Source organism: Peromyscus maniculatus, chromosome 19 (genome assembly GCF_049852395.1).
Source record: "Peromyscus maniculatus bairdii isolate BWxNUB_F1_BW_parent chromosome 19, HU_Pman_BW_mat_3.1, whole genome shotgun sequence".
Classification (NCBI taxonomy): Eukaryota; Metazoa; Chordata; class Mammalia; order Rodentia; family Cricetidae; genus Peromyscus; species Peromyscus maniculatus.
The window spans coordinates 67,530,491-67,557,597 of NC_134870.1; the positions used below are offsets into that span (position 1 = coordinate 67,530,491).

Genomic DNA, 27,107 nt, shown 5'->3' on the forward strand with positions numbered 1-27,107 from the left:
TTTTCACTGACAGGACAGAATGAGTAATGCTAAAGTCGTAGAAACTGGGTCTGCTGGTGATCAATGAAACCAGCAGAAGGCAAGCCAACAAGCAGGCAAGTCGAGCATGGGATGCTCTGGGAGCCAGAGGCTAGAGAGAGAAGGACAGGTAATGTTTGAGACACAACCTGGCAACAATGGGCAGCTAATTGGGCAACGAAAGCGTGGTTGGCAGACGTGAGGATGACTGTCCCCAGCTGTGGCCCCTCTGTCCTTTCTTTGAAGAGCTGGAGTGTTTGTGTATTCCTGACCCCCCCCCCTTCTGCCTTCCCCTCTGGCAAAGACTCCCCAGAAGAGCTAAAAATTCATTCCATCCAACCCAAATCAGAGGGCGGATGAGCTGGCACTTTATTACCCTGGGATAAAACGGTCTTGTGGGAGAGGATGGGCTCCATACTAATTGCATCTGTGGTCACCTCCACCCACCCGGCCAGAGCTGGGCCTGAGCTGCCTCCGTTCAGAAGGCATCATGCAACACAGCTCTCCTCCCGGCTTTCGCTGTGTTCATCACCCTAGAAAAATCTCCCACCAGCTTCTGAATGAACTAGAGCCCAAGCAGGAAGGATGGCATTCTCCTGTATTTTGTCTTTAGGGAAAAGGCCTGGGCTGGGAGGTGTGTCTAGGGGTGCAGCAGGTGACTCCATGCGGTGCTGGGCCAGGGCTCTTCTGGAAGCTGCAGTAACCCTACCCCCTCCCTACCCTACCCCACCTCACCCCCATCACCCAGCACTTTTCTTGATTCCTGGGTTCCTAGATGGTTGTGTGGGGTTAAGCATACCATCTATTTAGAATTGACCATCAGGAAAGCTGAAAGGGGGCTTGTCACTCTGGCTTTAAAAACATTATTTTTGGAAAGGGTGTGGAGTGAGTAAATAAATCATGAAAAGCACTGGCTATAATAGCAGCCCTCCCCGGGTCCTCCTCTCCCTTCCGCTCTACATGTGAGAATATTTGGAACTTCTCACATGGGCATGCTTGAGTGTGATAGTGAGTTTTGTGTCTTAGGTGTGAGTTTGTAGGTGTCCTATGTGTGAACAAATGCAACACATTGTTCACGTACTGCTCTGCTCCATTTTTCTGTTTCTGTAGCAAACTATCTGAGTCTGGGTGCTTTATAGAAAAGAGGTTTATTTCGTTCACAGTTCTGGAGCCTCAAGAGCATAGTGCTAGCATTTGATAAGGTCTGGTCAGTCCCTCTGACTGTATCACAATATGGCATCACAGTGGGGGCATGATGAGTCAGTAATCCAGAGGACTTGGGGACAGGCTCCCATTCTTTCTTTGGAATCACCCACTGTCATAGGATTGAGCTGGAGTCTCTCAAGAGCTACATTAATTCCTTCAGAGAACTGCACTCCAGGTGACCTAGCCTAATCACCTCACTCTAGGCTCTACCTCAAAGGTGCCAACACTTCAGTGCCGCCACACTGGAGAGCAGGGTCCCATCATGTGGGCACTTAGCAAGCTCACTCAAGCTGCAGCAATGCTTAGAGGGCACTGGACAAGCAAGCGTGTGTGTTTGCATGGACAGGGCCTCTCTAGAGCATGCCTTCTGTTCACACACAGTAAGCTGGCAAGTCCAGTGAGAATGTCCCCCAGCTCCCCCAGCATGATGGGACATAGAATATACACAAAGCACAGCTGTCTTTGCTGCCTTATCAGAGAGAGGCAAGATTAAACACACAAAAATGTAGATGAGACAGTAAATGGGCAAGTAAAGTAACCCTGCCTCCTGGAATTGAATTAACTAGTGTGTATTATTAGCTATTGCTGTGTAACAAAAAGCCCCTAAACCTTAGCTGCCTCAAACAACAGTAAGTATTTAAAGTCAAGAATTCAGTTCAGCTGTAGAGTTCTGGCTTAGGACTCCCATAAGGTTGGAATCTAGAGATTGAGGCTACAGTCATACTGAGTTTGCAGACCCTGCCGGGACAGAGGACCCATTGTCATGAGGGCCCAGTCATTCATGTAGCTGGCCAGTTGACGCTTGTTGACAGCAAAAAGCCCCAGTTCTTCTCCATTGTGTTACTTAAGGATCACCGGGCATGGTAACAGGCTCCTCCACATAGAGTTCCAAGAAAAAGCTTAATAGCAGTGGCAGTTCTCTCATAAGCCAGCTGTGGAAGTTCCCCTCCATCACTTCCCCAGGGATGCACAGCCCATTCCATCCCTCACATATACTATGTGAGGAACCCACACAAGGCAGAAACATCAGGAGGTAAAAATCGCTGGGCACCACAGAGGCTGACTGCCCTGACACAGAGTCATCTGGAGAAGAGGGGGGAGTATCAGGAAAGAAGAGAGGCTGACTCACCCCGGACCTTGCTGAGATCCAGAGGAATAGAAGGGAGTGAGGGGGAGATGTTCAGTGGTTAAGAGCACTTGATGCTCTTGCAGAGGACAGAGATTCAGTTCCCAGCATGGCAGCTCACAACCATCAATAACTCCGGCTCCAGGTGATCTGATGCCCTCTTCTGGCCTCTGTGGGCACTGCACCCATGTGGTGCTAATACATACATGCAGGCAAACACTCATATACATTTAAAAAAAGAAATATTTTTAAGATAGATGAGGAACTGAAAAATGTAACTGAATCTAAGAAACAGACACCCATGGCAAAATGGACATGGTGTGCTTGAGGGCAGTTCAGAGACCTACTTTTTAAAAAGACAGAAATAACATTGAAACTAGATTTGGAATAACTGAGATAATGGAATGCCTTCAAGAGACTCGTGGGAAATAGCTGGGAAGTGACAGCATCCAGCAGAGTCACTTCAACTAGAGTTAACAGAAAAGACAGGACAGAGCCAACCAACAAAGATCAGATGCTGCAAAAATAAAACAGAACCAAACCTCTACAGATGACTTACTGGCTTGTGAAAGGAGAATCTACATTATTCAACAATTTTAATAGCAATGGCTTTAAAATCCAAATACTACCAAAGAGCATATATGGGACAATGGATTTGCTTTTTGACCCCTCGCTAGAAGCTCTCCAGCCCCCCTAAACACCACTAGCAGTCAGATGAAACCATGCATTCACAAGCCAGTATCTGTGTGTGCGCTTCTTTCTCTTGCTGAATGTGGCAGTGAGCCATGGGCTGAACACCATGCTTTATAGTTAGAGAAAAATCCAAGGTATGTACTGCATGTGTACAGGTTCCCCAAAGGCCAGAAGAGGCCAGAAGATCTTCAGAGCTGGAGGTACAGGCAGTTGTGAATGGCCAGACCTGGTGCTGGAACAGAACACTGGGTCCTCTACAAGAGTAGTATGTACTCTTAGCTACTGAGCTGTCTGTACAGTCCTGATCACTATTATTATTATTTTTTTGCTCTTTGATACTGAGTGATGTTGAGCATTTACTCCCACATTTGAAGAGTATTTATGTTAGTTTTCCTATGTTTCTGTGTTAAATCCACATTAAAGCAAAATCTGAAGTTCTATCTTTACAGCACGTCTGATTTTTATGTATGTGAGTTCACGTGGATTCATGCTTTTCCACTGGCTTCTCCCTGTTCGTACACTGTCCTCCCTGGTGGCTTCTCTATGACCATCTAGTATTCCTGTTCCTATTTAAGCATCTGTTTCAAAATCATCTTGGCCTGTCTTAAATGTTTATTTTTCTATATGAACTTTAGAAAGGGCTTATCTAATTTCAATAGAAATCCTGGTTGATTTCTTTATTAGGATCATATTGCACTTAAGGAGTGATTTAGGGTGAACTGTCAACTTCTACCCAAGAACATGACGTATCTTTCTATTAACTAAACAGATCTTTTCAAAGCACTCCAGTCATGTTTGGAACTTTCTTGCTGTGGACCCTGCACATTTCTTCTGACCATTTTCCTAGGCAGTGTTTCTGGTTTGGGTGCCGAGTGAGTGGGTTGTCTCTGCATTTGCACCTGCCTGCCATTAGCATAGGAAAGTACCCGGTCACATCTGCAAGGAACGGTTTGCCAGCTCGTCTCCAACTTGGTCACCTCGTATTTCTTCTTCAACACTTTCTGATTTTGAGACATCACAGGGAAGCAGCGGCCCTAGGTAAAAGGAAATGCTGCATCCATTCTAACTCACAGGTGGATTGGATCTGGCAGGTTTCTTTGGGTGGGATGGGCTGGGGAAAGTTCCATGTCTGCAGAACATTTTCACCGTGATTTATGACTGTCTGAGGATCAAAATTCTCAGAGAAAATGGTTGGCAGTGGTGGGAATGAGGTAGGAGTGTGTACATAGTGTGGGGGGGGTGGCCTCTGTATGATGGAAGCTCTCTAGATTCCAGTCCCTGCTGTGGAATGTCAGTCAGAGAGAAGACCGACATCAGGCATTCAACTAAGCACCAACCTTGATGTAGACTGTCATGCATCTCCATGCCCATGACCAAAGAGACCTGTCTAGACAGCCACATGTGACTAGTCAGCTCTTGTATCCCTGACTGCGAGCCCTGCCTACCCAGGTTCCTTATTGTCTCCTATTGGTCTGTAATGTTTTGCTATGGGTTAGTCTTCTCTGCTGTCTGTGCAGCAGTTGGATATTTTATAGAGCATCTCATATAATGGAATTGGTCATTGACTGGAGACAGTAGAGTGTCCAGCTTTAGAAAGGGTTCCTAGCACCAAATAGGCCTCAGTGAGCAAGGGTAGAAATTATAACCCAGGGAAGACTAGGCCTGAATATAAATAGGAAGAGGAAATACTTGGACTTCTTGGGGCAATAAAAGTTCTATATAATAATATTACACATAACTGTGCAATTAAGCCTGGAAATTGCAAGCTTCCAGTGTGTTCTTTCCCAGCCAAATGCTAGGCGGTTCTCGTGGTAGAGGGCATTTACTTAGAAGAAAAATGCAAGTTTGGAGCAAATCTGAGGTTTCACTTCCTTTGGAAAACAGGCCGGGTTGGACCTTCTGACCATCCAGCTTCGCCTCTCATTTGGGCCTCGTCTCCAAACTGAGACAACAGTAGCGGGGGCAGGCGTGTTTTTCAAGAGATGAGGTGTAGCCAAGGCATCTCACACCTGCGGCAGGCTGGGGCCGTGATTCTGCCCTCTTTTCCTCCCCCAGCTGTTGCCACCCAAGGGGCACTCCCTGACCAGATCCTGCATGAAGTCTAGGGCAAAGGAAGGGCAGGGAAGGCTGTGAGTAATGGGAGCAGCTGCCTGGGCGGGAAGACTCGACTCCATGCTTGGCTGCCCTTCCCTCCCCTGGCCTGCCTGCCACCCATCCCTTCCTCAAATGCAGAGCAGTGCCAGCCACATCCCTCCTCTCCAGAACCTTCTGTGGCCTCTTTGATAGAGTCCAGATGTTTGGAGGATGCCCTCGTCCCCCGGCCTCACTTTCCTACCCTGACTCCCACTGCGGTAGCCTGTTGCTGTCCAAATACTTCTGCCTAGACCTGTATGTTCCTGAACTCACTCACTTTCCGCATACAACACTCCAGGGTACCGCTCTTCCTGTCTGTATGTGCCGTGCTTGCCCTGCCCCAGTGCCTCGCCTTGCTTATGCTTTCCCCCTTCTGGAATGTTCTGCTCCCCTGTCCCAAGCCCTGGCTACCTGAGGGCTTCATGCCTCTGATGTGGTTCCCTGCCAGAGCCCCCTACCCTCTGCCTAAAGCCCAGCATGAAGAGGAAGCCAGGCCATCTGCCTAGGAAATGCAGAGCCTATCTTCAAGTCCCAGCTTATCTTCAGTGCCTCATTTGAATAAAGATGGCCCTAGTGACAGTAACTACCTTAAAGAGGTTTTGATAAGAATGAGATAAAGATGAGATCCCAAGTATACGACCAGCACCAAGCTAGTACATGATACCTCCTGGTCCTCGGCTGGAGTCAATGTAAGTGGGAGGAGCCTCGGAACAAAGCCCTATTTCCCAGAATCCTGCCCTGCCACACACACCCCTGTGGGGTTGGGATGCTGTTGTCCCTGTCTGTGCCCCTGTCCCACACAGTTGGGCTTGTTCACAACAGCCCACTGAAAGAAGCAGCTTCCCTGGTGCTTTGGCCACTCTTGGCCACTATGAAGAGGAGAGAAGGCGAACCCAGAGTGCACTTCCTCACCCTTCCTCCAAGCAGAGGAGGGAATATAGGTAGTCTTTGTATCACTAGCCGAGCCCCAGAGATGGTGTGGTTGAACAACAGCTCGCCTTGACTGTGTGCTTGCACTCATCTGAATGTCTCCTATGTGTTCACACTTACAGTTCCGTGTGACCTGCCTGAGTTCCGGAAAAACCTAGGGTGAGGGAAAGGGTAACGTCTATCAGGAAACCCACATTCAGGCACAGAAACACCCACCACCACCACCACCACCACCACCACCACCACCACCACCACCACCATCACCCCACATCTAAAACTGAGCTGGTCATGACTTTGGAATAAAAGGATCCATCTTGTAAACGTGGTGGGTTATCTGGAGGGTACCACAGGATCACCCAGTGAATGGGCAACCTGGACCTGACCACCTACTAGATTAACAAAGAAGCTGGAGCCCAAGAGGCACTTGCCTGGTCCAAAGCCACAGCCTTAATCGGATGCAGAGCAGATCTGGGATTATTAACTGTGGTTCCTCCCCAAAAAGGGATCAGGCCCTCCTCTGCTAAGGGCACAGCTGGACTTGCAACCTTGCCTCCTCCTGCCCTCTGACTTCCTGTGCTCTGGCTGTGACATGCTTGTCACACTCTCCCTTCTGGCCAGTGTAAAGTCCCCTGCCCTCCACACGGGGAGCCATGACACAAGGCTGGAGGGGGCAGACAGGAGAGGTCCAGGCGGCTGGACAGCTGGCTACACCGCCTTCTAGAACAGACAGAAATGTATCCTGGGGTGGGTCAGTATCACACAGCCAGGATGACTTGGGACTGTTTATAGATATGGGTGATTTGTTTCATTATCTACATTTTCTGTAACTTAATAAGGCTTAAGAAGCCTCCCAGGGAGCCTTCTGGCTCAGGAACTCACCCAAAATAAGCAGGAGGGGTGGATTCTTTATTCTGGACGTAAAGAAATCTGTGTGCAATTTTCCTCAGAGAAAACAAGTCGCCCCTCCACCCTACCCCACCCTGTAATCAGTAAAGGTTGAATAAACCATTTAAAAAGCTCAGTTTGAAGGGGCACCACTTAGTATGCCGAGGCAAGGCAGGTGCGGAGGCGGGACAGGTGGTGGTGATGGTGGGGTGTGGATAGAAGGGAGGTACAGGTGGACCCAGTGGACAGAGCCTGGGCATCCGGGATCCCTGTGGTTCAGTTAGTTTTGTGACCTTACATGAGTGTGGCGCTCCTCGGTCACTCTCGACTCTGTCTCCGTCTCCACCCCTTTTCTCTATTGGAGGCAGGATTGCACACTGGCTTGGATGCTCAGTGCAGTGTAAACTGGCCTGGAACCTCAGATCCTTTCACCTCTACACCTCCCAAGTGCAAGGATTACAGGAACTGACATGTCTTATCAGAAAATAATCCTCTATCCAAAGAGGTCCCAGGAAAATCCACAAGAAGCGTGGATAGCCGCAGCTCTCTTGTGTGAATCTTGACAGTCCTTAACTTTGGGGTTAACAGAGAACAGGACACAAGGATCGAGTGCCTGTCATGGGAGGTAAGCCTAAGGTCTTCATGTGAAATCTGCATATGGTTGGGATGGGAACCCAGAAGTACCTGATTCCCACAGTATAGCCCTGGGCATGGCAAGGGAAAAAGGGGCGTGCCGTGTGCAGCGGGGAGGGCTTATAAGGAAATGTGGATGGCTTTGTCTTTGCAGCGGAAGAAACCTCTGAGCCCACTGCAGAGAACCCCTAAGGGGATGCACGGGCCCAGCTGAGCTGGGGGCTGCTGGCTCTAGGCATGTCCTGGCAAGGTGGTAGAGCAGGTGTGGCTGGCTTCACTCAGTGTGGGCACTCTGCCCAGGGTGCTTGCAGCAGGTGGGGCACAGAATAGAAGTTGAAGTAGCCCTGCCCAGCCTCCCAGCCCACATGTCTGGCCCCAGCCTCTGGGGCACTGGAGGCTCAGGGGCATTCTGGGGCTAAGGGGTGTAGCCGCCCTGTTTAGGGAATCTCCCAAAGACAGGGTGAGGCGCACCCAGGACAGATGGCCCGAGCCAGGATTCTCCACCCTCCTTCCCACCTAGCCTCCCCCCTACTTCAGTGCCTGAAGACCACGGAGAGCAAAGACCCACTCCGAGGATACATGTGTCACTGTCCAAACTCATTCCTCGGTCTACAGAGGAAACCTACGTTCCCCCTGCTCCTGCAGGGCACCCACCACCACCTCCACTACAGCCACTAATCCCACCAGGTGGCTGTCGTGCTCCAGGCCCGGGCACGGAGGAGCTAGGGGCTGGAGACAGGGTGGGTAGAGGAAGCCTGCTGGCTGGGCCACCTGCCAGGGGATTTGGCAGCAGGAAACATGATCCTGAGCCCCAGGTTTGCTGAGCTGAGCAGCAGGCAGGGAGGTGCCTGAACTGCAGGTCATAGCAGCAGAATGGACCCCCAATGTCACGCCACCAAGGCAGCCACGGAGGACAAGAAAGCAGCGGCATGCCGCTGTTTTCTAGCTGTGTGGCTCTCAAATCCCATCGAATGGGGAATCACAATCCAATAGAAAATATGACTGGAATCAATCAAAAAGCCAGCCACTTGGGAGTGGCAGACAAGGCTGTGTTCAAATGTCAGGTGTCTCAAGGCAGAGTGTTGGGGTTGTCCTACCTCCGTTAATGGCACCCTTTGTTTCCTAACTGTCTCCTTTGTTTCTCTGAGCTAATCTTTTAATTTATTAACTTTAATATAGTGACTTTATTCTTTGAGAATTTTACGCATGCGTGACAATTCATTTTTATCATATTCCCTCCATTCCTTCTCCTAACTCTTTCTGGATCACTTCCTAGCCCCCATCCCCTCCCAACTTTGTGTCCCTCCCCACTTTTTTTTAAATAACCCACTAAGTCCGATGTGTGCTGCCCATAAAATCATGGATGCGGGGCTGTCCATTAGAGTGTGGTCAACCTACCAGGGGCCACACCCTTAAAGAGAGCTGACTCTCCTCTTCCCATAGCCATCACCTGTCAGAGCTCCTCAGTTAGAGGTGGGGGCTCCTGAGCCTCTCCCCACCCAGTGCTGAGCTGATCTCTTCACGTAGCATCTACTCCGCCATGGCTTGGTGGTGTCCTAGGAATGAGGCAACCACAGAAGAAACAGAGTCTGCCCTACGAATCATCTTGGGATCAAGAGGCCTTGAAAACAACTCAATGTCCCTGCTGCCCTAGGCCAGCTTGTTCTTTTGCACCACACAGTGGGATCTGTACACTCACTCCCCTATACCCACGATTAGCAAACCAACGGTAGCAGTGGGTACCATGTGCTCCTTTCCGGGAGTCCCAGCAAGGGTCCTTCTGTTAGTTATTGCAGTCTAACGGGAGCCATTCAGGCTTATGCATTAAAGCACCCCACTTCTGGTTCTCTCTTGCCCTGTGCTCCTAAGCCTCGGCTCCCCTGTGTGCCTGCCTTATTTTAATCATCTATAAAATGGGCACGTTTGTCCAAGCCCTGCCTGCCTTGTTGGATTAGGAGTCCCTGAGACAAGAAATAGGTTATGATGCCTGGTGCATGATGGAGATGATAGGGGAGCTCATAGAGGCTGTTCCCAGATGATCTTGTAGGGAGATACCTTAAGAGCATAGGCCTCCACAAAGCTATGAAGGTATGTTGGCTCCTGGTCTGGTCCCATCTGGCCAAGACCCGTTTGGGGTATTTGTCCTTTCTGGCTTCCACTGGGCAGACGCTGGCAGAAGACGGGCAATGCTCCAGAAGGCAGGTGTGCCTCCCTGGGTCCACACAGCCATGCTGGATGAGACACAGCCCCTGTATGTAGCAGGAAACCACTCCAGGAGGAGCATTGAAGTCCCAGAGCCTATCTGCCATGGAGCCATGAAATGAATCAGACCAGGCCAACTCAGAGCAGAGTGAGCTCCTCTAAGCACAAGCCGGCTGCGAACCTCAGGATCAAGGTTAAACATGATTTTCTAGAAACCCAAAACCTTCCAGATTCAAATGAACTAGGTTACTGTGGGGTCCCATAAAATCCCCTCTATCCCCCACTGCTTAGATAAGGCCTGGCTCCTGGAAAGATTTCTGATCAAGCACCCACGGGGTCCCACGCCTTTCTGTCCACACCTCTCAGTTCCACAGGGCTCTGAGCCTCCTACCCCCACTGTTAGTCACCTACAAGTGTGGGCCTCAGCCGTCCAAGGCACATCCCTCGGGTCAGACCCTTGAGCAAGAGAGCGCCACCCTTCAGAGAGAAGAGTTCAGATTTTGCTGTCTCCAAACTAGACCCGGTAGGCAGAAGCATGGCAGAGGCCAGAGGCATGTACTTGCAACATGACTGGGTTCAAATCCTGCTGACACTTGCCCCCTGTGTGGCCTCGGGCTCCTCTCTCATCCTCTGTATAGCTGCTCCTTTATCTGTGCATTGTGAACGATGCTAAGAACACACACCTTTAGCCTTCTGCAGTTGAGGAAGGATGAGAGGTGTGATGACTCAGGTCTGACAGACACGTAATAAATGGTAGCTGTGGTGTGACTGTCGGTGCTGGCCACCAGGGGTGCCTTTGGCCTCTTGGAAGGGAGACTAAGAAGCACAGCTCTCGCTCTCTCTGAGAGAGTAAATACTCACTTGGTAGTTGAATACCTTTTACTTGGGCCCACCTGAATTATAGAACCATTATGGCAGAGACGAAGGGCCTGCTAAATTAGGCCCGGTGATCATAGCTAATTACCTAGAATGGTAATCCAGAGCTCCCCCCCCCCTGCCCCCGTCCCCCCTGCACGCTCTCTCCTGTGCCCTTTATTCCTAATCTACTTTGCCATTTCCTTCCCACTGGAAGCTTCCAGTCCTTGCTTTGCATGCACGTGCGCTTGTTTTCCCGGTGTGTTACTCTTGACTTTGGTCTTCACCCTGGCTTGGATGAGGGGAATGGAGGGAAGGGATGGAAAGCTAAGGTGGGAAAGTGGGGGAAGGGCGTGGCGTCTGCTCTGGGACACTTCTGTCACAAGGCCTGAGCACTTCAGGGTCACCAGGTGAAGCTCCCAGAAGTTTCTTCCCCAAGAGACAGTGAAACAGCCACAGGAGGACCTCCGTCTGCTTCCTGAACACAATGCTCCCCTCCCTGTCCTCACCCTGAGGTTAGTCTTCGGTCTAGAAAAAACACCCCTGAGCTACCATGATTCCATCCCTTCCTCCAGGATTGGAACAGAGATCAGGAACCAGCACACAGAGAGAAGTGGCTGAGGGAACAGCAGCCTTCATGTCGAGGTCACCAGTCTGTTGACCCCTTCCCAAGCTTTTCATGGTCACATCTGTTATCAGATCACTCATGGCCATCCTGTGACGCAATGAGAAGTGGAAAGGCCTCCTGCAGCCACCTAACCATAGTTTCATCTTCATGAGTCCAGATCCCAAAGGAGACATGGCTCTGCCATCTGGGAGCCGTTTCCTGTACCAGGTGGGGGCTTAGACCTGCTCACCACACTGTGTGACGCAGCAGCATCCCTCATCACAGGCTCTGGCTGCTCTAAGAAGGCAGAGGAGGGTGTTCTCCCTGAGAACTGATGAATTTGTATGACCAACCAATCTTGGACAGTCTTCAAACAGACGAGACAGAATTTAATAACACTGTATGAGAAAGTGATCAATCTCCAATTATTGTGAGAGATGTGCCTATGCATTTTATCACGTATTTACCTATTATACACAATTTTAATATGAATATAGAACATTTTGTAGGGCCATAAATGTAACTCAGTGGTAGGGCACTTACTTGCCCAGCATGTCCCAGGCTCTGGTTCAGTTCTTAATACAGCCACAAAACAAAACAAAAAGGGGGGGCGGGGAATTGAACAATAATTAATGCCTAAACCAGACAGTGTGAGTATTTTCAAGTACACATGAAACATTTGCAAGACTGTCTGTGCTCTGGAATGGAATGAACCTGAGAAGCATTCCCGAGCATTAGCAAGTTCAGTAGTTAAGTCCTTAGGAAACAAGGGACTGGAGCTCTCTGTGAGTGCTCATTCTCCAGCCTTCCATCAACCCTGGCTTTCACTTAGAGGAAAGGCCGCCCATCCTTCTGAGGCTCGGGACCCAATTACTCCGAGGGTGGCTTTGTGGGAATTAGAGCATGTCAGTTCCTCACTAAATTCACTCTTGTGTGGACTTCTTGACACTGACACATACAATTGTCATCTACCAGAAAGCATCAGAACAAAAGTCCCAGGCCTGTGATAGAACAAGCAGTGGCCCTCGGTCAGTTATCCTCTTCCATGTAACAAACAGCTCTGAAATGGAGCGGCCACGGTGGGGGTGAACGTTGATCGTCTGGCATGGCTCTGGTGCTGTCTCTCCTGAGGCTGTGTGCAGTCCAACTGTCACCTGGGCTGCCATCGTAGAAGGTCTGACAGGGGACTGGAAGGACCACTCTCAAGTCGACTCACTCACACAGCTGTCAGGTAGCTCTGGTTGTTCCCAGGAAGCCTCAGCCCCTTGCCACATAGCCCTTTTTGTGGTGTTGTTTGAGCATCCTCCCAACATGGCCGCCTTCCTAGAGTGACCCAAGAGAGCAAGGCTGAAACAGCAATATCTTTCATGACCTCCGTCAGAGGTCAATGGTCAGCCAGACCTGCCCAAATCCTCTTGACATACTACAGTACCATGAAAAACCTCCACAGCAGTATTTCCAGCACTGATAAGAACAGCCCTTACCACAGATTCTTACTACAGACATACGTGCCAGCAGTGTGGCGAGCATTTAATGCCTCCACCTGCTCTGGTGTAGCAGAGATGCCCTGACATGCTTAAACAAGGAACAGTACAGAGACAGCTAAATTAAATGACACAATCAGCAAGATGCTGAAGATCAAAGACTAGAGAGGCCCCGTGCCTGATTTGAGGGGTGGAGATGGCAGTCCCATGCATGGGACACTGGAGTGCACGGCTGTACCTCGGACGTTTATGACGTTGCGTGTTCTGCCAGGAGCAGATCGTGAGCAAATGCTTGGGGGACAGAAGTGGGAGCCATGCCTGGAGAGTGGAGGTGCAGGGGGCTCTTTGGAGCACAGTGGAGGGGAGTGTGTGTGGTGGCAACCTGTCCTTCCATAGCTGTGTCCAGAAGGCGAACCAACTGTGGTCCAATTGACTGAGTGTTCGCCTAGCATGCATGCAGCCCTAAATTCAACCCCCAGCACCCCGTAAAACTGGGCATAATAGAACGTGCCTGAGATCCCAGTACATGGGAGGTGGAAGCTGGAGAATTCAAAGCCAGTGTGGGTTACAGAGGACTCTGCTTAAAAAAACGGCGGGGAGGGTCTTTGAAAGCCCAGTGAAGCCTCATCTCCCATCCCTTCCCTCTGTTCATCTTTCCCTGGCAGAGCTTTGCCAAAACTACCTGGAAGGAGCCACTGGAAACCCCTGGCAGGCTGCCTGGAGAGCTAGCAGGGGTCTTTCCAGGGATCAGTGAGAAGCCCCTCCCCTAGACTGTGAGACAGGCAGAGGTCGGGAAGGGCCCATGTTCCTGAAGCTGTTCCAGACTGCCCACCCTCCCTAGAAGGCAGCACCACTCACCCCTGCCACGCCCAGGGATTTCCTCCATTTCAAATATCCCTCAGGTCTCTGAATGTGACAGCAGAGACACTGTCCATGCTTGGTTACCTTTGCTGAGTGAGCGGTTAAAATAGATCCAGGGAAGCTACGCTGCGGCTGCCGATCTTAGCACCTCTCGTCTGTGTGATTGTCTCCGCGTGCTCAGTACTCCTCAGGGGTGACACAGAAGTCACGATGACACTCGGAGGAAGGATGGTGGGCCTGAGTCCTCATCTGAGAAACCCGTTGTTAAGCTCTGGCCAGATGGTCCTGCCTCATCCAACCAGTGTGCTCACGGTCCTGTGTATCTGAAGCAGGGAGCTGGGACTCGGGGACAGGTGTCCTCAGTTCCCCTTGCTCATGCACAGGTCACACCTCCACGTGGTCAAAAGGCTGTTACCTTCAGCACGGCCTTGAGGTCTCCACTTTATAATCCATGCCTCAGAGGCCTGCCCTGCAGGTTCCATTCAAACTGCCCACAACCCACCCTCCTTCAGCAGGGTGGCCTTGAAAGACATGTCTGGTATTAATCAGCCACGTAGACTATCCTGGATTGTTTTCTATCACTTTCTTTTTTTCTTTTAAATTAAATTTCTCTTTTGCAATAGTTTCACATATGTTTGTAAGAGATAATACAGTACCCTTCTTTCATGGCTTCTCTTCATGGTACACTTCCATGGTATTAACCCAATATACTGATGCTGCTGTGGACAGGACACAGAACACTTCCAGCACAGGAGGTCCACCCCACCCCCCAGTGCTCCTTCACAGCCACACTCCCTCCCCTTCCCCACCAGAGCTCCCCTCACCCATTCTCCGCTTCTGTGGGGTGCCAGTTTTCAAGGGTGCTGTATAGGAAGCCTGTGCTTGGGGATTGGCTCTCTTCACTCATTATGGCTCCCTGGAGACCCATCCAAGCTGCTGAGTGTATCGGGGTATCAGAGCGCTCCTTTTCATTGCCGAGTGGGGCTCCGAGGAGCTGATGCTCTATAGCATGTTCAGCCACCCTCCTAATGAGGGATATCTGTGTGGGCTCCAGTTCAGGGTGATTACCAGGCACTCTCAGTTTTCACTTCTCTGGGGTAAATGTGCCACTGCCGGATCGGGTGGTCATTGGGTAGCTAGCGCTTTAAAAATGCTCGCAGTGCTTTGCAGAGAGGGTGGACCTTTCTGCCTTCCCCAGCAATGTGTGAGCAATCCATTCCCCCTGCCCCAGCCTTATCCGGTGTTGGAGTTGTCGCTATTTTTCATTTTAGCCTAGAGACTTGAGTTTGATCCCTGGAACCACACAAAAGTAGAAAGGGAGACAACATAATTGTCCTCTGACCTCCACATAAACTCCGTGGCATGAACATCTATGCATACAAACACAATAATAATAATAATAAATTTGAAGTTATATTTAATATGCTTGCCCTTCTGCCAAAGCCTGCCTTGGACATTCTCAGAGCACCTACATTAGCCTACAAGCTAAGCCAAGGCATTGGCACAAATCAACTTTATAATAAAAATACCAACCATCTCATAGCTTGTTGAATTGCCGTACAGAAAGAGGATAAACAGAATGGCTGTAAAGTGTCCTTTACACCACCATAAAGTCAAAAGTCCTATATCAGATCATCGTAAGTCAGGGACCATCCATATTGTCAAGAAGCCTCAGCCACTGTCTTTTGCAAGCTTTAAAGAGCTGTGAGCTTAACCGACCAGACATGAGAAAGTCATCGACAGAGCGCTTGCATCTGTGTTGACTTTAAATACCTGCTTCCAAGGGAAACAGCTTACATATACATATATGGGATGCTAGGGAAAGAATTGCTGAACTGCACATGAAAGAAACTCTGTCGGGCACAGTGAAGCCAGAAGCAAGCTCAGGAGACAAACCATATGCCACTATGCCCCTGTTCGCTCACTGAAAATGGGCCACAAAGTTGAGCTGAGGCTTCCTGGTAGCGTATGTAAAATATGAGAATGCTTCACCACCTGGGGACTTGTGAGCCTCTCCCAGCAGAAGCACTAGGCAGTTCCCACGGGAGAGCAGGATGCAGAGGTTTTCACCCCTGGGTTTCATGATGCCCATCATCCCGGCATTCCCCGTGTCCATACTAACAAAGCAGAATTCTGTGAATCAAGCCCGCGGAGGCCTCTGTGGCGTTTCCTAAGCAGCTGATGCACACTGCCTGCTAAGATGCTAACTCCACGAGTCTTAAGGTGCAGAAACCCCAGCCTGAGCTGGGTTGTGACCTACAGGTAAGGCTTGGTCCTCAACCTGCTGTGCTCACTAACTGGTCTCCCTTTCTGTGTGTCCCTGCAGGGCTCTGGCTGAGAACATGGCCAATGACATTGATGAGCTTATCGGCATCCCTTTCCCCAACCACAGCAGCGAGGTGCTGTGCAGCCTCAATGAGCAGCGGCATGCAGGGCTGCTGTGTGACGTGCTGCTGGTGGTTCAGGAGCAGGAATACCGAACGCACCGCTCAGTGCTGGCTGCCTGCAGCAAGTATTTCAAGAAGCTCTTTACAGCCGGGAGCCTGGCCAGCCAGCCCTATGTCTACGAGATTGACTTTGTCCAGCCTGAGGCTCTGGCCGCCATCCTGGAGTTTGCCTACACCTCCACGCTCACCATCACCGCCTCCAACGTCAAGCACATCCTCAATGCTGCCAGGATGCTGGAGATCCAGTGCATCGTGAATGTGTGCCTGGAGATCATGGAGCCTGGCGGCAACGGTGGTGAGGAGGACGACAAGGAGGAGGATGACGACGATGAAGATGACGATGAGGAGGAGGATGAAGAAGAGGAGGAGGAAGAGGAAGAGGAGGAGGATGACACAGAGGACTTTGCCGACCAGGAGAACTTGCCTGACCCCCAGGACATCAACTGCCCCCAAAGCCCCTCCGAGACGGACCATCTCACAGAGAAGGCCTACTCAGACACACCCAGGGACTTCCCCGACTCCTTCCAGCCCGGCAGCCCTGGCCATCTGGGAGTGATACGGGACTTCTCCATTGAATCTCTGCTGAGGGAGAACTTGTACCCCAAAGCCAACATCCCTGACAGAAAACCCTCCTTATCTCCGTTTGCCCCGGAATTCTTCCCGCACCTCTGGCCAGGGGACTTTGGTGCCTTTGCCCAGCTGCCTGAGCAGCCCATGGACAGTGGGCCATTGGATCTAGTCATCAAGAACCGCAAAATAAAGGAGGAGGAGAAGGAGGAACTGGCCCCACCCCCGCCCCCTCCCTTCCCTAGTGACTTCTTCAAGGACATGTTTCCCGACCTGCCTGGCGGCCCACTGGGCCCCATCAAGGCAGAGAATGACTATGGTGCCTATCTCAACTTCCTGAGTGCCACCCACCTGGGGAGCCTCTTCCCGCCCTGGCCGCTGGTGGAGGAGCGCAAGCTGAAGCCCAAGGCCTCCCAGCAGTGCCCCATCTGCCACAAGGTCATCATGGGGGCTGGGAAGCTGCCCCGGCACATGAGGACCCACACCGGGGAGAAGCCGTACATGTGCAGCATCTGCGAGGTCCGCTTTACCAGGTGCGAGGCTGCGGGAGGAAGCAGGAAGGCAGCAGGGGGCGGGGCCAGAGGCCGCGGGGGCGGGGCGGGGCGGGGCGGGGGTGAGAATAGAGAGGCATGTGGAGGTCCGGGGATGGAGAGAGAGCACACACTGAGTTCACTGCTAAGCATCGCCTGGTGCAATGATTTCAACCCCCTAAGAGGTTGAAACCTCAAATGCAGTGTTAGGGTGAAGCCTGAGACATAAAAACAGGGCAGAGCAGGGCTGTGCTGGGGAGAACTGAGGAGCCAGGCAGGTCCCGTGGAGGGGAGGCCCTCCCTGCGCTCCATAGGCTGAGCAGCAAACCTAGTTAAGCAGTTTCTGTGTGCTCCGGGGCCAGTGTTTCCCAGACACTGCTCATGGCTAGCTGGCTGCTCCTCCGTGCAGCTGGACAATCACGAAGATGGGCCTGGAATCCCAGACCTCCCACAACAATAAAGTCTATGAATAGGACACTGCAGGAGCCCCCATAGACCCTTTCGAGTCTCCTGACAGGATGGGCATCTCTCTTATCACATTCTCCTCCTTATTTCTCCACATTGCCAGAAGGGTAACTTGAGATCTGAAATCATCACACCTGCCATCTTTCAGAAGCACCAGCATTCCATTCAGCAAATATGTGCTATGGACCATTTGGGGCCATGACTTTTGTGGTCAAACCAATAGGTGGGGGGGACATGGGGTCACAACTATCCTCTGCTAGGTTTCAAAGGCTGCTTTGTTTTGTTTTTTGTTTTTTGTTTTTTAAATCTGGCCTGTTGCTGCTGTCAGTGTCCCTGGTGTAAGGCAGATCTCCTCAGCTGGGTTCCACAGTGGACGAGTTCTGAGGAGGGGCCTTCACATCATTTCGGTGTGTCTGATGTGGACACAGCCCATTGGGACCTGTCTTACAGCCATGGCTTATTGAACGAGGTCCTTTCCCTCTGTCGCTGTGGACTTCAAAGAACTTGCCTTCACGGACCCATTTATTCTAATAGTGTTTCTTGGGATTTTATTCCTTTGAGTTTTCATAGTAAGCATAAGGTTTTGGCCTTCGTAGATGGAGTGGATTTTTGAGTCATGCCCACGTCAGCCTAGTGGCTTTTCCAGGAGAAAGCAAGGTAAACCTTATAAAGTGGCAAGGGCTGCTGTCACGGGTGGCAGGACACTCTATCTGAAATAGCTGAGGAAGGACTTGAGAATGTGTTCTGGTGACCTTGGCATTGCTGAAATGGCCCAGCAGGCCACCTGGTAACTGCTTTGAAGGACAACACCAGGGGTTTCCAAGCTACTTCTGGGATGGAAACCACAAAAGAATCTGTCCTGGGTTCTCCCAGGGGGCTTGGAGGGGGATCTCACCCTGGTTGTATGCCCTTCCTCTTGGCAGATGGCTCCAGCAGCCCTGAAATGCCGATGTCAGGGCAGTGTGTTCCTGTTATCTCGCAGGGCAGCTGGAATCCAAGTTCCCAGGTTCATCTCCGCCTGGCTGTCCCTGATCTGCCCCAGCACACTGAAATCCTGTTGAGTTACGCTGTCCCTACGCCCCTCTTCTCCCGAATTCATTTGGCTCCATGGAGCCAGCCAGCCTAAAATACCTGGGCAAGGCTTAGCTAAAGCGTGGAACGATAGAGAAATAAGCCAGAGTTCATGTGAAGCTAAGTTCAAGTGTGATTCACCCAGCTTCAGCAGGGTCTCTGTTCCTGCCTGAGAGTCCAGCCCCCAGGGGAAGATGTAGAAGACACAGACCAAATGGGGAGGACAGCCGGATCTCAGCCCAGCCATGTTCTTCTGCCCTAACCTCTGTGGCTGGCCCTGGGCAGAGTGGCCAAAGGAACAGCAACCCTCCCTTCAGGGGACTCAGGGGACCCACACTGAGCTACTAGGAGCCCAAGTCCCCCTTCTTTCTCCCTCTCCGACCCTCCCTCTGGTTTCTCACAAGACAGCCTTCTCAGTGGCCTATGCAGGTCTAGGCCAGTCTACAGGCCCTGCCTTTCCTAGGCAAAATGTTAAACTTGTTCGGTCCCTGCAAACAGATTTTCAGCCCTCTGGACACTAGAGCAATCTCCAGGGGAGATTCCTGGGTTCGGGCAACAATGCTGTTTTGTATAGAAGAATGAAATTCCAGAATGTTCCCTCCCAACAAATTCCTGAAGGCCACTTTGTGTGGCCTCTGTGTGTGCAGTCCCCCTACCCCTGCAGGTCAGCTCAGCCCTAGAGAGTTTCTGGTTATCAGGCTCCAACCCTGCCCGTCCCACGGCCACTCCCCCTCCTCCACGAGATGACAGCCATCTGGGATCTGGGCCTGTCTGTAGCGACTACATTCCAACCCCCATCTCACCTCCCCTCTCTTGGTTCCCACTCCCCTGACCCTTCTGAACCAGATCAGACGGGCTTTGGGGGCTGCTCTCCAAGGTCAGGGGCAGGGACTGCAGAGGAGATGTTGCTGGAATCCAGACTCCCATCAGGGACTTTTTCTCACCATGGACTGAGACTGTCGTGCTGATCACTCCCCCATCACATTCTTCAGAGCCACTGGCCCTTTTACTTGCTGCCCTCCCTCCCCAGGGCTACCCTGAAAGAATCCTTTCCTGCCCAGCCAAAAGCCATCCATCCAGAGCCACGGCCTCGACCTGCCAGGTTGAGGTTTTCCTGTGATCCTCTCTGCAGCCCTTACAGCCCTTCCACGAGGATAGCCTTTGGGGCTGAGCTCCCTGGCCACCATCCATTACACCTTCCCCTCCTCCCCACGTGGAGGTTCTTCTGCAGCGTGGTTGCCTCCAGACCTGGAATTCCCAGAGTTCCTTGCAGGCTAAGCTATGCCTTTGTACTGAAAGCCAATCAGGCTGAGAGGCTCTGGGCTGGGGCCTTCCTCCCCACAGCTAAGCTCCTGAGTCCTTGGGACCTTGTCTCTCTCCTCAGTCCTGGGCAGAACGTAGGCTTCCTGGCTCACCTCAGCCGTCCCATGGATGTAAGAAGGGCCTGCCCTTCTCCATCATAATAGGCTCTGTTGTCTAGATGCCACTTTCTAGAATGCCTGCACTTCATGAGAACATCATTCCCTTTGACTTCTGTAGTATTGACCAAGGTAGAGTTCTCCAAGCAAAACCCCTGCCACCCCCAAGTCCTCCTACCTGCTGCCTTCATTCTGTGGGTCTCTAAGAGGAGGGACTTCCCACACCCTGCTATGATCTAGTCCTCGCGATCGCTCAGTTTCAGCTAGTCTCACTCATTGTCCCACCCTCGGTTAACAGAGTCTGGAGGCTAAAGGGAAGAATTGCGGAGTCTGGAGAGGGGACACCTCAGATGAAACAGAGGAAAGACAAGGAGAGTTTCTGCTGACTTGGTGGGTGTCGCCTGACCTCACCCTGCAGCTAACCTCTGAGCAATTTGCTTCCTCTCCCAGAGGCTGGGGCCCAGGCCCTGGGCTCCAAGGAGGCCTCAAGTCCCCTCCTTTCCCTTCCCAGCTCTTGGTCATAGGCCATGAGGTCCTGTCTGTGCCTCTCCCAGTCCTTGGCCAGGAACTTCTAGAGAGTAGGGCTATCCTGTGTTCCTCTCGTGTCCCTCAGGCTACCCATAGCTCCTCATTCAAATGCTTTAACATGGCAGCCAGCACGAGTCGGAGACAAGAGATCCCATGGAAGACAAGGGACAAGCCATCCAGGCAAAGATCAGGTAGCACTGGCTCCCCAAGAACTATGGTACCGCCGGTTTCTGCAGAATCTCTCACCAGTAGTCCCAACTATGTCCAGCTTCTGAGTCAGCTGAATGCTGATGCCCTTCTCCCAGGCATCAGCAAGGCCTGGCCTGGGCTTTCTATGCTTTCTTTTTAGTGAAACCCTCTCAACAGTTCTGAGGACCTTGATAAGTTCACAAAATGTCATCAGCATGGTAACAGGGAGAGTCACATCAGACCATCAAGCCACAAGAAGTCTAGGTGGACAGTGGCAAGAGACTGACTGGGCATCTCCCAGAGGATGGGGCCCAGGCCCTTGACTTTTACTAGGACAAGTCATAAGGCCCCAGAAGTCTTCCTTACTGTGAGCCTCCCTTTGGGCTGGAAGGTGATGGTGCTCTGGGCTGGGTCTCCAACGCAGGGAAACGGAACAAGGTAACAGAAAAGGAGAGGAGAGCCAGAGAGGGCGGCCACTGTTCTCATCGGGGCTGCCCTCGTTGGAGTTAGATTGGGAAGCTCTTGGTGACAAAATGGCACAGCAGGTAAAGGCACTTGCCACCAAAGCCAAGCCTGAAGAATTGAGTTTGATCCTCAGAACCCACATGACAGAAAGAGAAAACTGGATCCCAAAAGGGTGTCCTCTGGCCTCCACATGCACACAGTAGCACAGGAATGATCACCCAGGCGTGTACACATTTGTGTGCATACATGTACACATACACACACACACACACACACACACACACACACACACACACACACACACAGTAATAAAAAAAAATTGTGTTCACAGAGACTGAGGAGTTGTTAACCAGCATTCCATGTCACTGGTCAGTCCACAAAGGAATGATCACCACCAGCTCCTCAGCTTTCAGTAGACCATAGCACTTTGAAAAGAGCCTCCAGTAGTCAAAGGTCATCAGGAAGCCTAGGGTTGGGCCAGTCTCTGCCTCTGCCCAGCTGTGTGCCCTCACCCAGTCTCCTGCCATCTCCAGGCCATGGTTCCCAAGGTGTCACTTGAGGTCATAAAGCAGGTGCTCCCTAAGCCGGCTTCCAGCTCCCAGATTCCATTCACAGCAGAGAGGAGGGAGCTGGGAGCCTTTCCTGCGTGTCTCTGCCCTCAGTGCCTGGAGGGGTTGATCCTTCCTGGGTTCCAGAGAGACCAGGGGGGATAGATGGCCCACTGTGAGCACACCACCATGTTGATGATTGGCATGGAGGCTGTCCCTTATCGTGTGTCCCTTCCCTCACGCACCAGGACTTCTGTGTCCTTGCACATGAGTTTTCTGACTCCTGTGTCCCACAGCTCCTGGCATCGTGAGACAGTTCTGGGTGTACCCATGGATGGAGGTCCTTGACGGGGAAACAGCACATCCATGCCACCACCGCTAAACAGGTGTCCTCCCTTGCCAGCAAATGCAGGGCCTAGCTGGGCCACAGACATGGCAGTGACAGTCTAGGTCCCCCACAGTGGGAGACATGCAAACAGATCTGCAAACAGACCACCAACCAGCAGGAAGAGCAGCTGACTCTTGTCTGGTTCGGGGCTTGGGTTTAGATTTGTCCTTTCTTCCCTTAGTGCTGAGAATTGAACCCAGGACCTTGACATATTAGGCCTTGCCTTCTGTGGACACTCCATCTTTGTCCCTCAGGTGACCTGCCTTGAAAAGGAGTATCTCAGGTCTTGAGAATGGCCCTCATGCTTGCTTGGGAGAGGTCCACTAGCCAGGTGTGCCCTGTGCCCCCTTCATGCTGAACACTCAACCGCCTGCGTTGCAGATGCACTGGGCATGTGCTGCTGGTGGCTGGGAAGTCACAGCAGGTAACTGTGCGTGTCAGGGTTGCTGGAGGCTGTAGAAGGGAGGAAAGTCTGATGTGAAGAAACTCGGAGCACTACACCCTTTCTCCTCTGCCTCCCCTGCTAGTCCCGCTCTCCACCTCCCAGGTTCCCAGGCCATGGGAGCACAGAAGGGAGGACTGGCTGTGCAGACATAGCACACACACACACACACACACACACACACACACACACACACACACACACACACACACACCTACTTGGCAGTGCCCACAAGGACTTTTTCCTTCTTGCACCCACTCCGAGAACTGTTTTCTAAATGAGATCTCATGCGACCTCTAGTGGCCAGCAGACGCCTTGCTGTCCAGGGTTATAGTGCGGTGGTTTAAATCTGGACACTTTAGGGAGGACGCTTTGGACTCCACATCTGCTCTGACCTCAAAGCCCAGCCTGGAATTACAGCAGAGGCCACACCCAAGCCCCCAGCTGCAAGAGGTGGTGGAGACAGCACACAGTGCTCCTGGCCCCTAGCCACTTGGGGAGGGCTGTAGAGGAGGAGGAGGAGGACGCGCTACAGCCCACTCCCCCACTCCCATCCCCCAGCCAGGCCGAAATGCTCCCTATACTGATGTCCCGGGTGCTCAGTCCTTAGACAACAAAACCAGAAGATCGGTTTCCCTTTCCGGACCATCAGGAGGGCCTTGAACTCCCGCCCCCTCAAGCACACCGGGAGTCTCTAAGCAACCCTAGACAATGGGCATCAATCATGTCTGGTTCTAGCTTCAGCTTTGCTGGAGAGTTTACCTAACTTTGCCTAAGGTCACCCAGCAAGTGGATGGCGGGCTCCAGCTGCAGCCCCACCCCATCCCATGCCTTGCCTCTGAATAATACTTCTAACCCCAGAGCTCTCCCCCAGATCAGGCTGCATTCTTACCGCACCTGGCGCTTTCATAAGCCCTGAAACCGCTGCAAAGACAGAGCCCAGGGCTTAGGTAAGAAACCACCACACCGGAGGAGGCGCTTTCAGCAAGGTGTGCCAGGCTTCTGGAGTCTCCAGAAGAGTGCCGAGGACAAGGGCTGGCTAGCTGGTGTGGGACTAGGGGCTTAGGATGAGCCTAGAGGCAGAGATCAGAGGGCATCCTGCTTCAGAAAGCCCTTCAGTCTTGCAGGGCTGAGACCAGAATGCTGACCCACGTCTCCTGCAGGACTGTCTTCCAGGATGTGAGACGGGCCCCTAATAATAAAGTGGAAGCTTCTCACTCAGAACCTGTGTGTAAAGGAAGTAGTGGGATGTCTTTCAGAACATTTCTTTGTCCTGCTTTAATCCAGAGGCGAGGCAGATGTTTGGGCAGAAGTCAAAGGTCGGTCTTAGGACGAATCCCGCTCCTGGGTTGACACCACGGATACACGAAAGCCTGTTCTGAAGTAGGAAGCAATGTGACGAGTGGGCGCCTGCATCCCACTCAGGAACTAAATCCTGGCTTCTGTATTGCAGGCAGGACAAGTTGAAGATCCACATGCGGAAGCACACAGGGGAGCGGCCCTATCTGTGCATTCACTGCAACGCCAAGTTCGTGCACAACTACGACCTCAAGAACCACATGCGCATCCACACGGGCGTGCGGCCCTACCAGTGCGAGTTCTGCTACAAGAGCTTCACGCGCTCCGACCACCTACACCGCCACATCAAGCGACAGAGCTGTCGCATGGCGCGGCCCCGGCGCGGCCGCAAGCCCGCCGCCTGGAGGGCCGCCAGCCTGCTCTTCGGGCCGGGGGGCCCCTCGCCCGACAAGGCGGCCTTCGTGATGCCACCCACGCTGGGTGACGTGGGGGGCCACCTGGGCGGGGCGGCGGTGTGCCTCCCGGGCCCCAGCCCCGCCAAGCACTTCCTAGCGGCACCCAAGGGCGCCCTGAGCCTGCAGGAGCTGGAGCGGCAGTTCGAGGAGACCCAGATGAAGCTGTTCGGACGTGCGCAGCTCGAGGCCGAGAGGAACGCAGGCGGCCTCCTGGCCCTGGCCCTGGCCGAGAACGTGGCCGCCACGCGGCCCTACTTCCCGCTCCCCGACCCCTGGGCAGCCGGCCTGGCCAGCCTGCCTGGGCTCACTGGCCTCAACCACGTGGCCTCCATGTCTGAAGCCAACAACTAGGCTGGCCCTGGTCCACCCCACTCCAAGACCCTGTCTCGAGTCCCTCTTTTAGGCCCGCCCTGCCCCACCCAGTGGATCTGAACTCTATAGTTGGCAAACACAGTGGGAAAAGGAGAAAATACATTTTAGCTGCGCTGCTCTTTTCCCGGCCTTTGCGGGCAGCACCTTCCTTTTGCTGGAGTCTGAGATGGACATCTCTTCCCTAAGGGTTGGGAGCCCCCGCCTCTCCCTGGCTGTCTCCGATTCACATAGAAACACACAGGGTGCCATGTCTCAAAAGCCCTCCCCACCCCACCCCCGCCGCCGCGCACGCTGGTGCCAGGAGCACTTTGCAGTGTGTGTGGGGGGGAGCTGTGAGGAGGGAGCACTCTGCAGGGAGGTATGCCAGGAGGAGCCAGCAGGAGGACTGTGTCCTGGCCAGGCACCTTGGTTGAGCCATACTGCCCTATGGGGGAGTCCCTTCCAACGCTGCTTTAGTCGGGAGTCAGGTTTCAGTTTAGAATTCCCAGATTCAGTTGAGCAATGCTTCCCAGCCATGGGGGAAGACCATCCCACTGGGCAGACAAGGCCTCCAGGAGCTAGAAGCTGGCATGGAGAGAGCCCATTTTAAGTGGGCTTGTCCTGTGACCTTGGGCAGGTCAACCCTCTGTGCCTCAGAGTCACCCTGCTGTGAAAGGGGGTGGTAACATTTCCCTGGCCCTCTTCCATACACATCCACACCTGTTCCTAAAAGAAAAAGAAAGTCCCTAGAAAGGAAGCAGTTTAGCACCCCCAGGGTCACTGGGAGACAGTCTATCTTACTGGGCTTGGTTACATTGCCTCCACGTGAAAACCGGGATTTTAGGGGAGACCTGTGGCAGAACTAGACAGGGACAACAGAGAGAGATGACTTTCAATGCCCAGAGGCAATTCCAGGAGCCCCAAATTCTGCCCCACTTTCTGACAGGCTACTGTCACATCTGGACACCCCTGGAACAACCACCAGCATTTGCCCGCCCACCACCTGCCCCCCCCCTCCCGAGTTCAGTCTCCTTGAGCTAATACTCAAGTGGTGGGGCTCATTCCTAACAGCCACCACCTGCCTGCCTCCCCCATCTCTGCAAGTGTCACGGCACCCAGGGCTCATCTGTTGGTTTTGGGGGGGGGAGTCTCCAGGGTTTGCTGGAGACACCCTTCTACTGCGTTTGATGGCTAATCCCCCTTCCCATATTTGACCAAAGGGTTCCTGTGCAAAGAGGTGGAATCCTTTGGGGTGTGGTACCCCCTGTGTAACAGGTCACATGGTAGTAGCAAGACAGCTTTGCTGGCCCATGCCTTCTTGGGTTTGCATTGGTTTCTTGACATCCCAGGGAGGAGAATCCACCTGCTTGGAAGGCCTAGACCTGGAGTCCCAGGGCCCCAAGCTGTGGGTACGTGAGACTCAGTTCTTCCAATACTGATTGCCTTGGCTTTCTCCTGTACAAACACAAACAAAAAGGCCAGAGAAGACAGTAGAGTCCATCCCTCCCGAAGCTCCAGAGACAGACACCTTGCCTGCCCGTGCCACCAGACCACAGTCCACCCGGGAGGAGCCTCCTCAGATACCCCATCCTCATCAGCAGGTACTGGGGCTGCTGCCTCATAGACCCCTGTTGCAGTACAGACTTGTCTCTGGACCCACCCGCCATATGCACATTCTGACCCCCTCAGACAAGGCACTGCCGCCGCTGACCCAGACTCAGCCGACGAGGAACCCAAGGCAAGGCAGTACTGTCAATCAGGCTTTTGTTTTGATTTTGTAAAGGTAACGACTTCTTATAAACTCACTTTTTCAGATGACCACTTAGTATCTTTTGTCGTTTGTTTCTGTTTGGTTTTTTTTTTTTTTCTGGGCTGCCATTTGGAGTTGTACATTGTAAAATATCCAAAGATGTTGAGTACTGTATGATCGAGCACTTGAAACAAATGGGTTGCGGGGGGAGGGGAGGTTGAGTTTTATTTTAAACTTTTTTAAAAAATGTTTCTGACTTCCCTGTCTGTCTGTGGGAGAACTTTGGAATTTTTTCTATTTATAACTCTTTTTATGTGACACCTCTGTGTATAATGACACACAACAGTTTGCCTTAGTGATTCAAGGGACAATCTTCCATAACTTTGGTCGCACGCTGCATCCTGCCCAGAAATGCTCAGCTAATTTTCTGGCCTATTTATTAAATAATGTTCACTGATTTGGTTATATTGAGAGTGGCACTTCTGTGAGATGTGACTGCTGGACGTTCACAGGACAGCAAACAAGCCGTATAATCTACAGAAGTTCTTTGCTTACAGTTCA

At 52.2% G+C, this 27,107-nt stretch overlaps 1 protein-coding gene across 3 annotated transcripts in view; it reads left to right on the plus strand.

Moving 5' to 3' along the window:
• The window catches only part of Zbtb7c (zinc finger and BTB domain containing 7C), a 337,455-nt gene extending 310,841 nt beyond the window's left edge, over window positions 1–26,614 (plus strand). For all 3 annotated transcript variants that reach the window (XM_015992670.3, XM_076555524.1, XM_006973837.4), the window contains 2 exons: window positions 15,960–17,180; window positions 24,145–26,614. In XM_015992670.3, coding sequence (XP_015848156.2) covers window positions 15,976–17,180; window positions 24,145–24,796 — 1,857 coding nt within the window. In that variant the 5' untranslated portion in view covers window positions 15,960–15,975 and the 3' untranslated portion in view covers window positions 24,797–26,614. The remainder of the gene's footprint in view (window positions 1–15,959; window positions 17,181–24,144) is intronic.
• The last annotated feature ends 493 nt before the right edge of the window (window positions 26,615–27,107 follow it).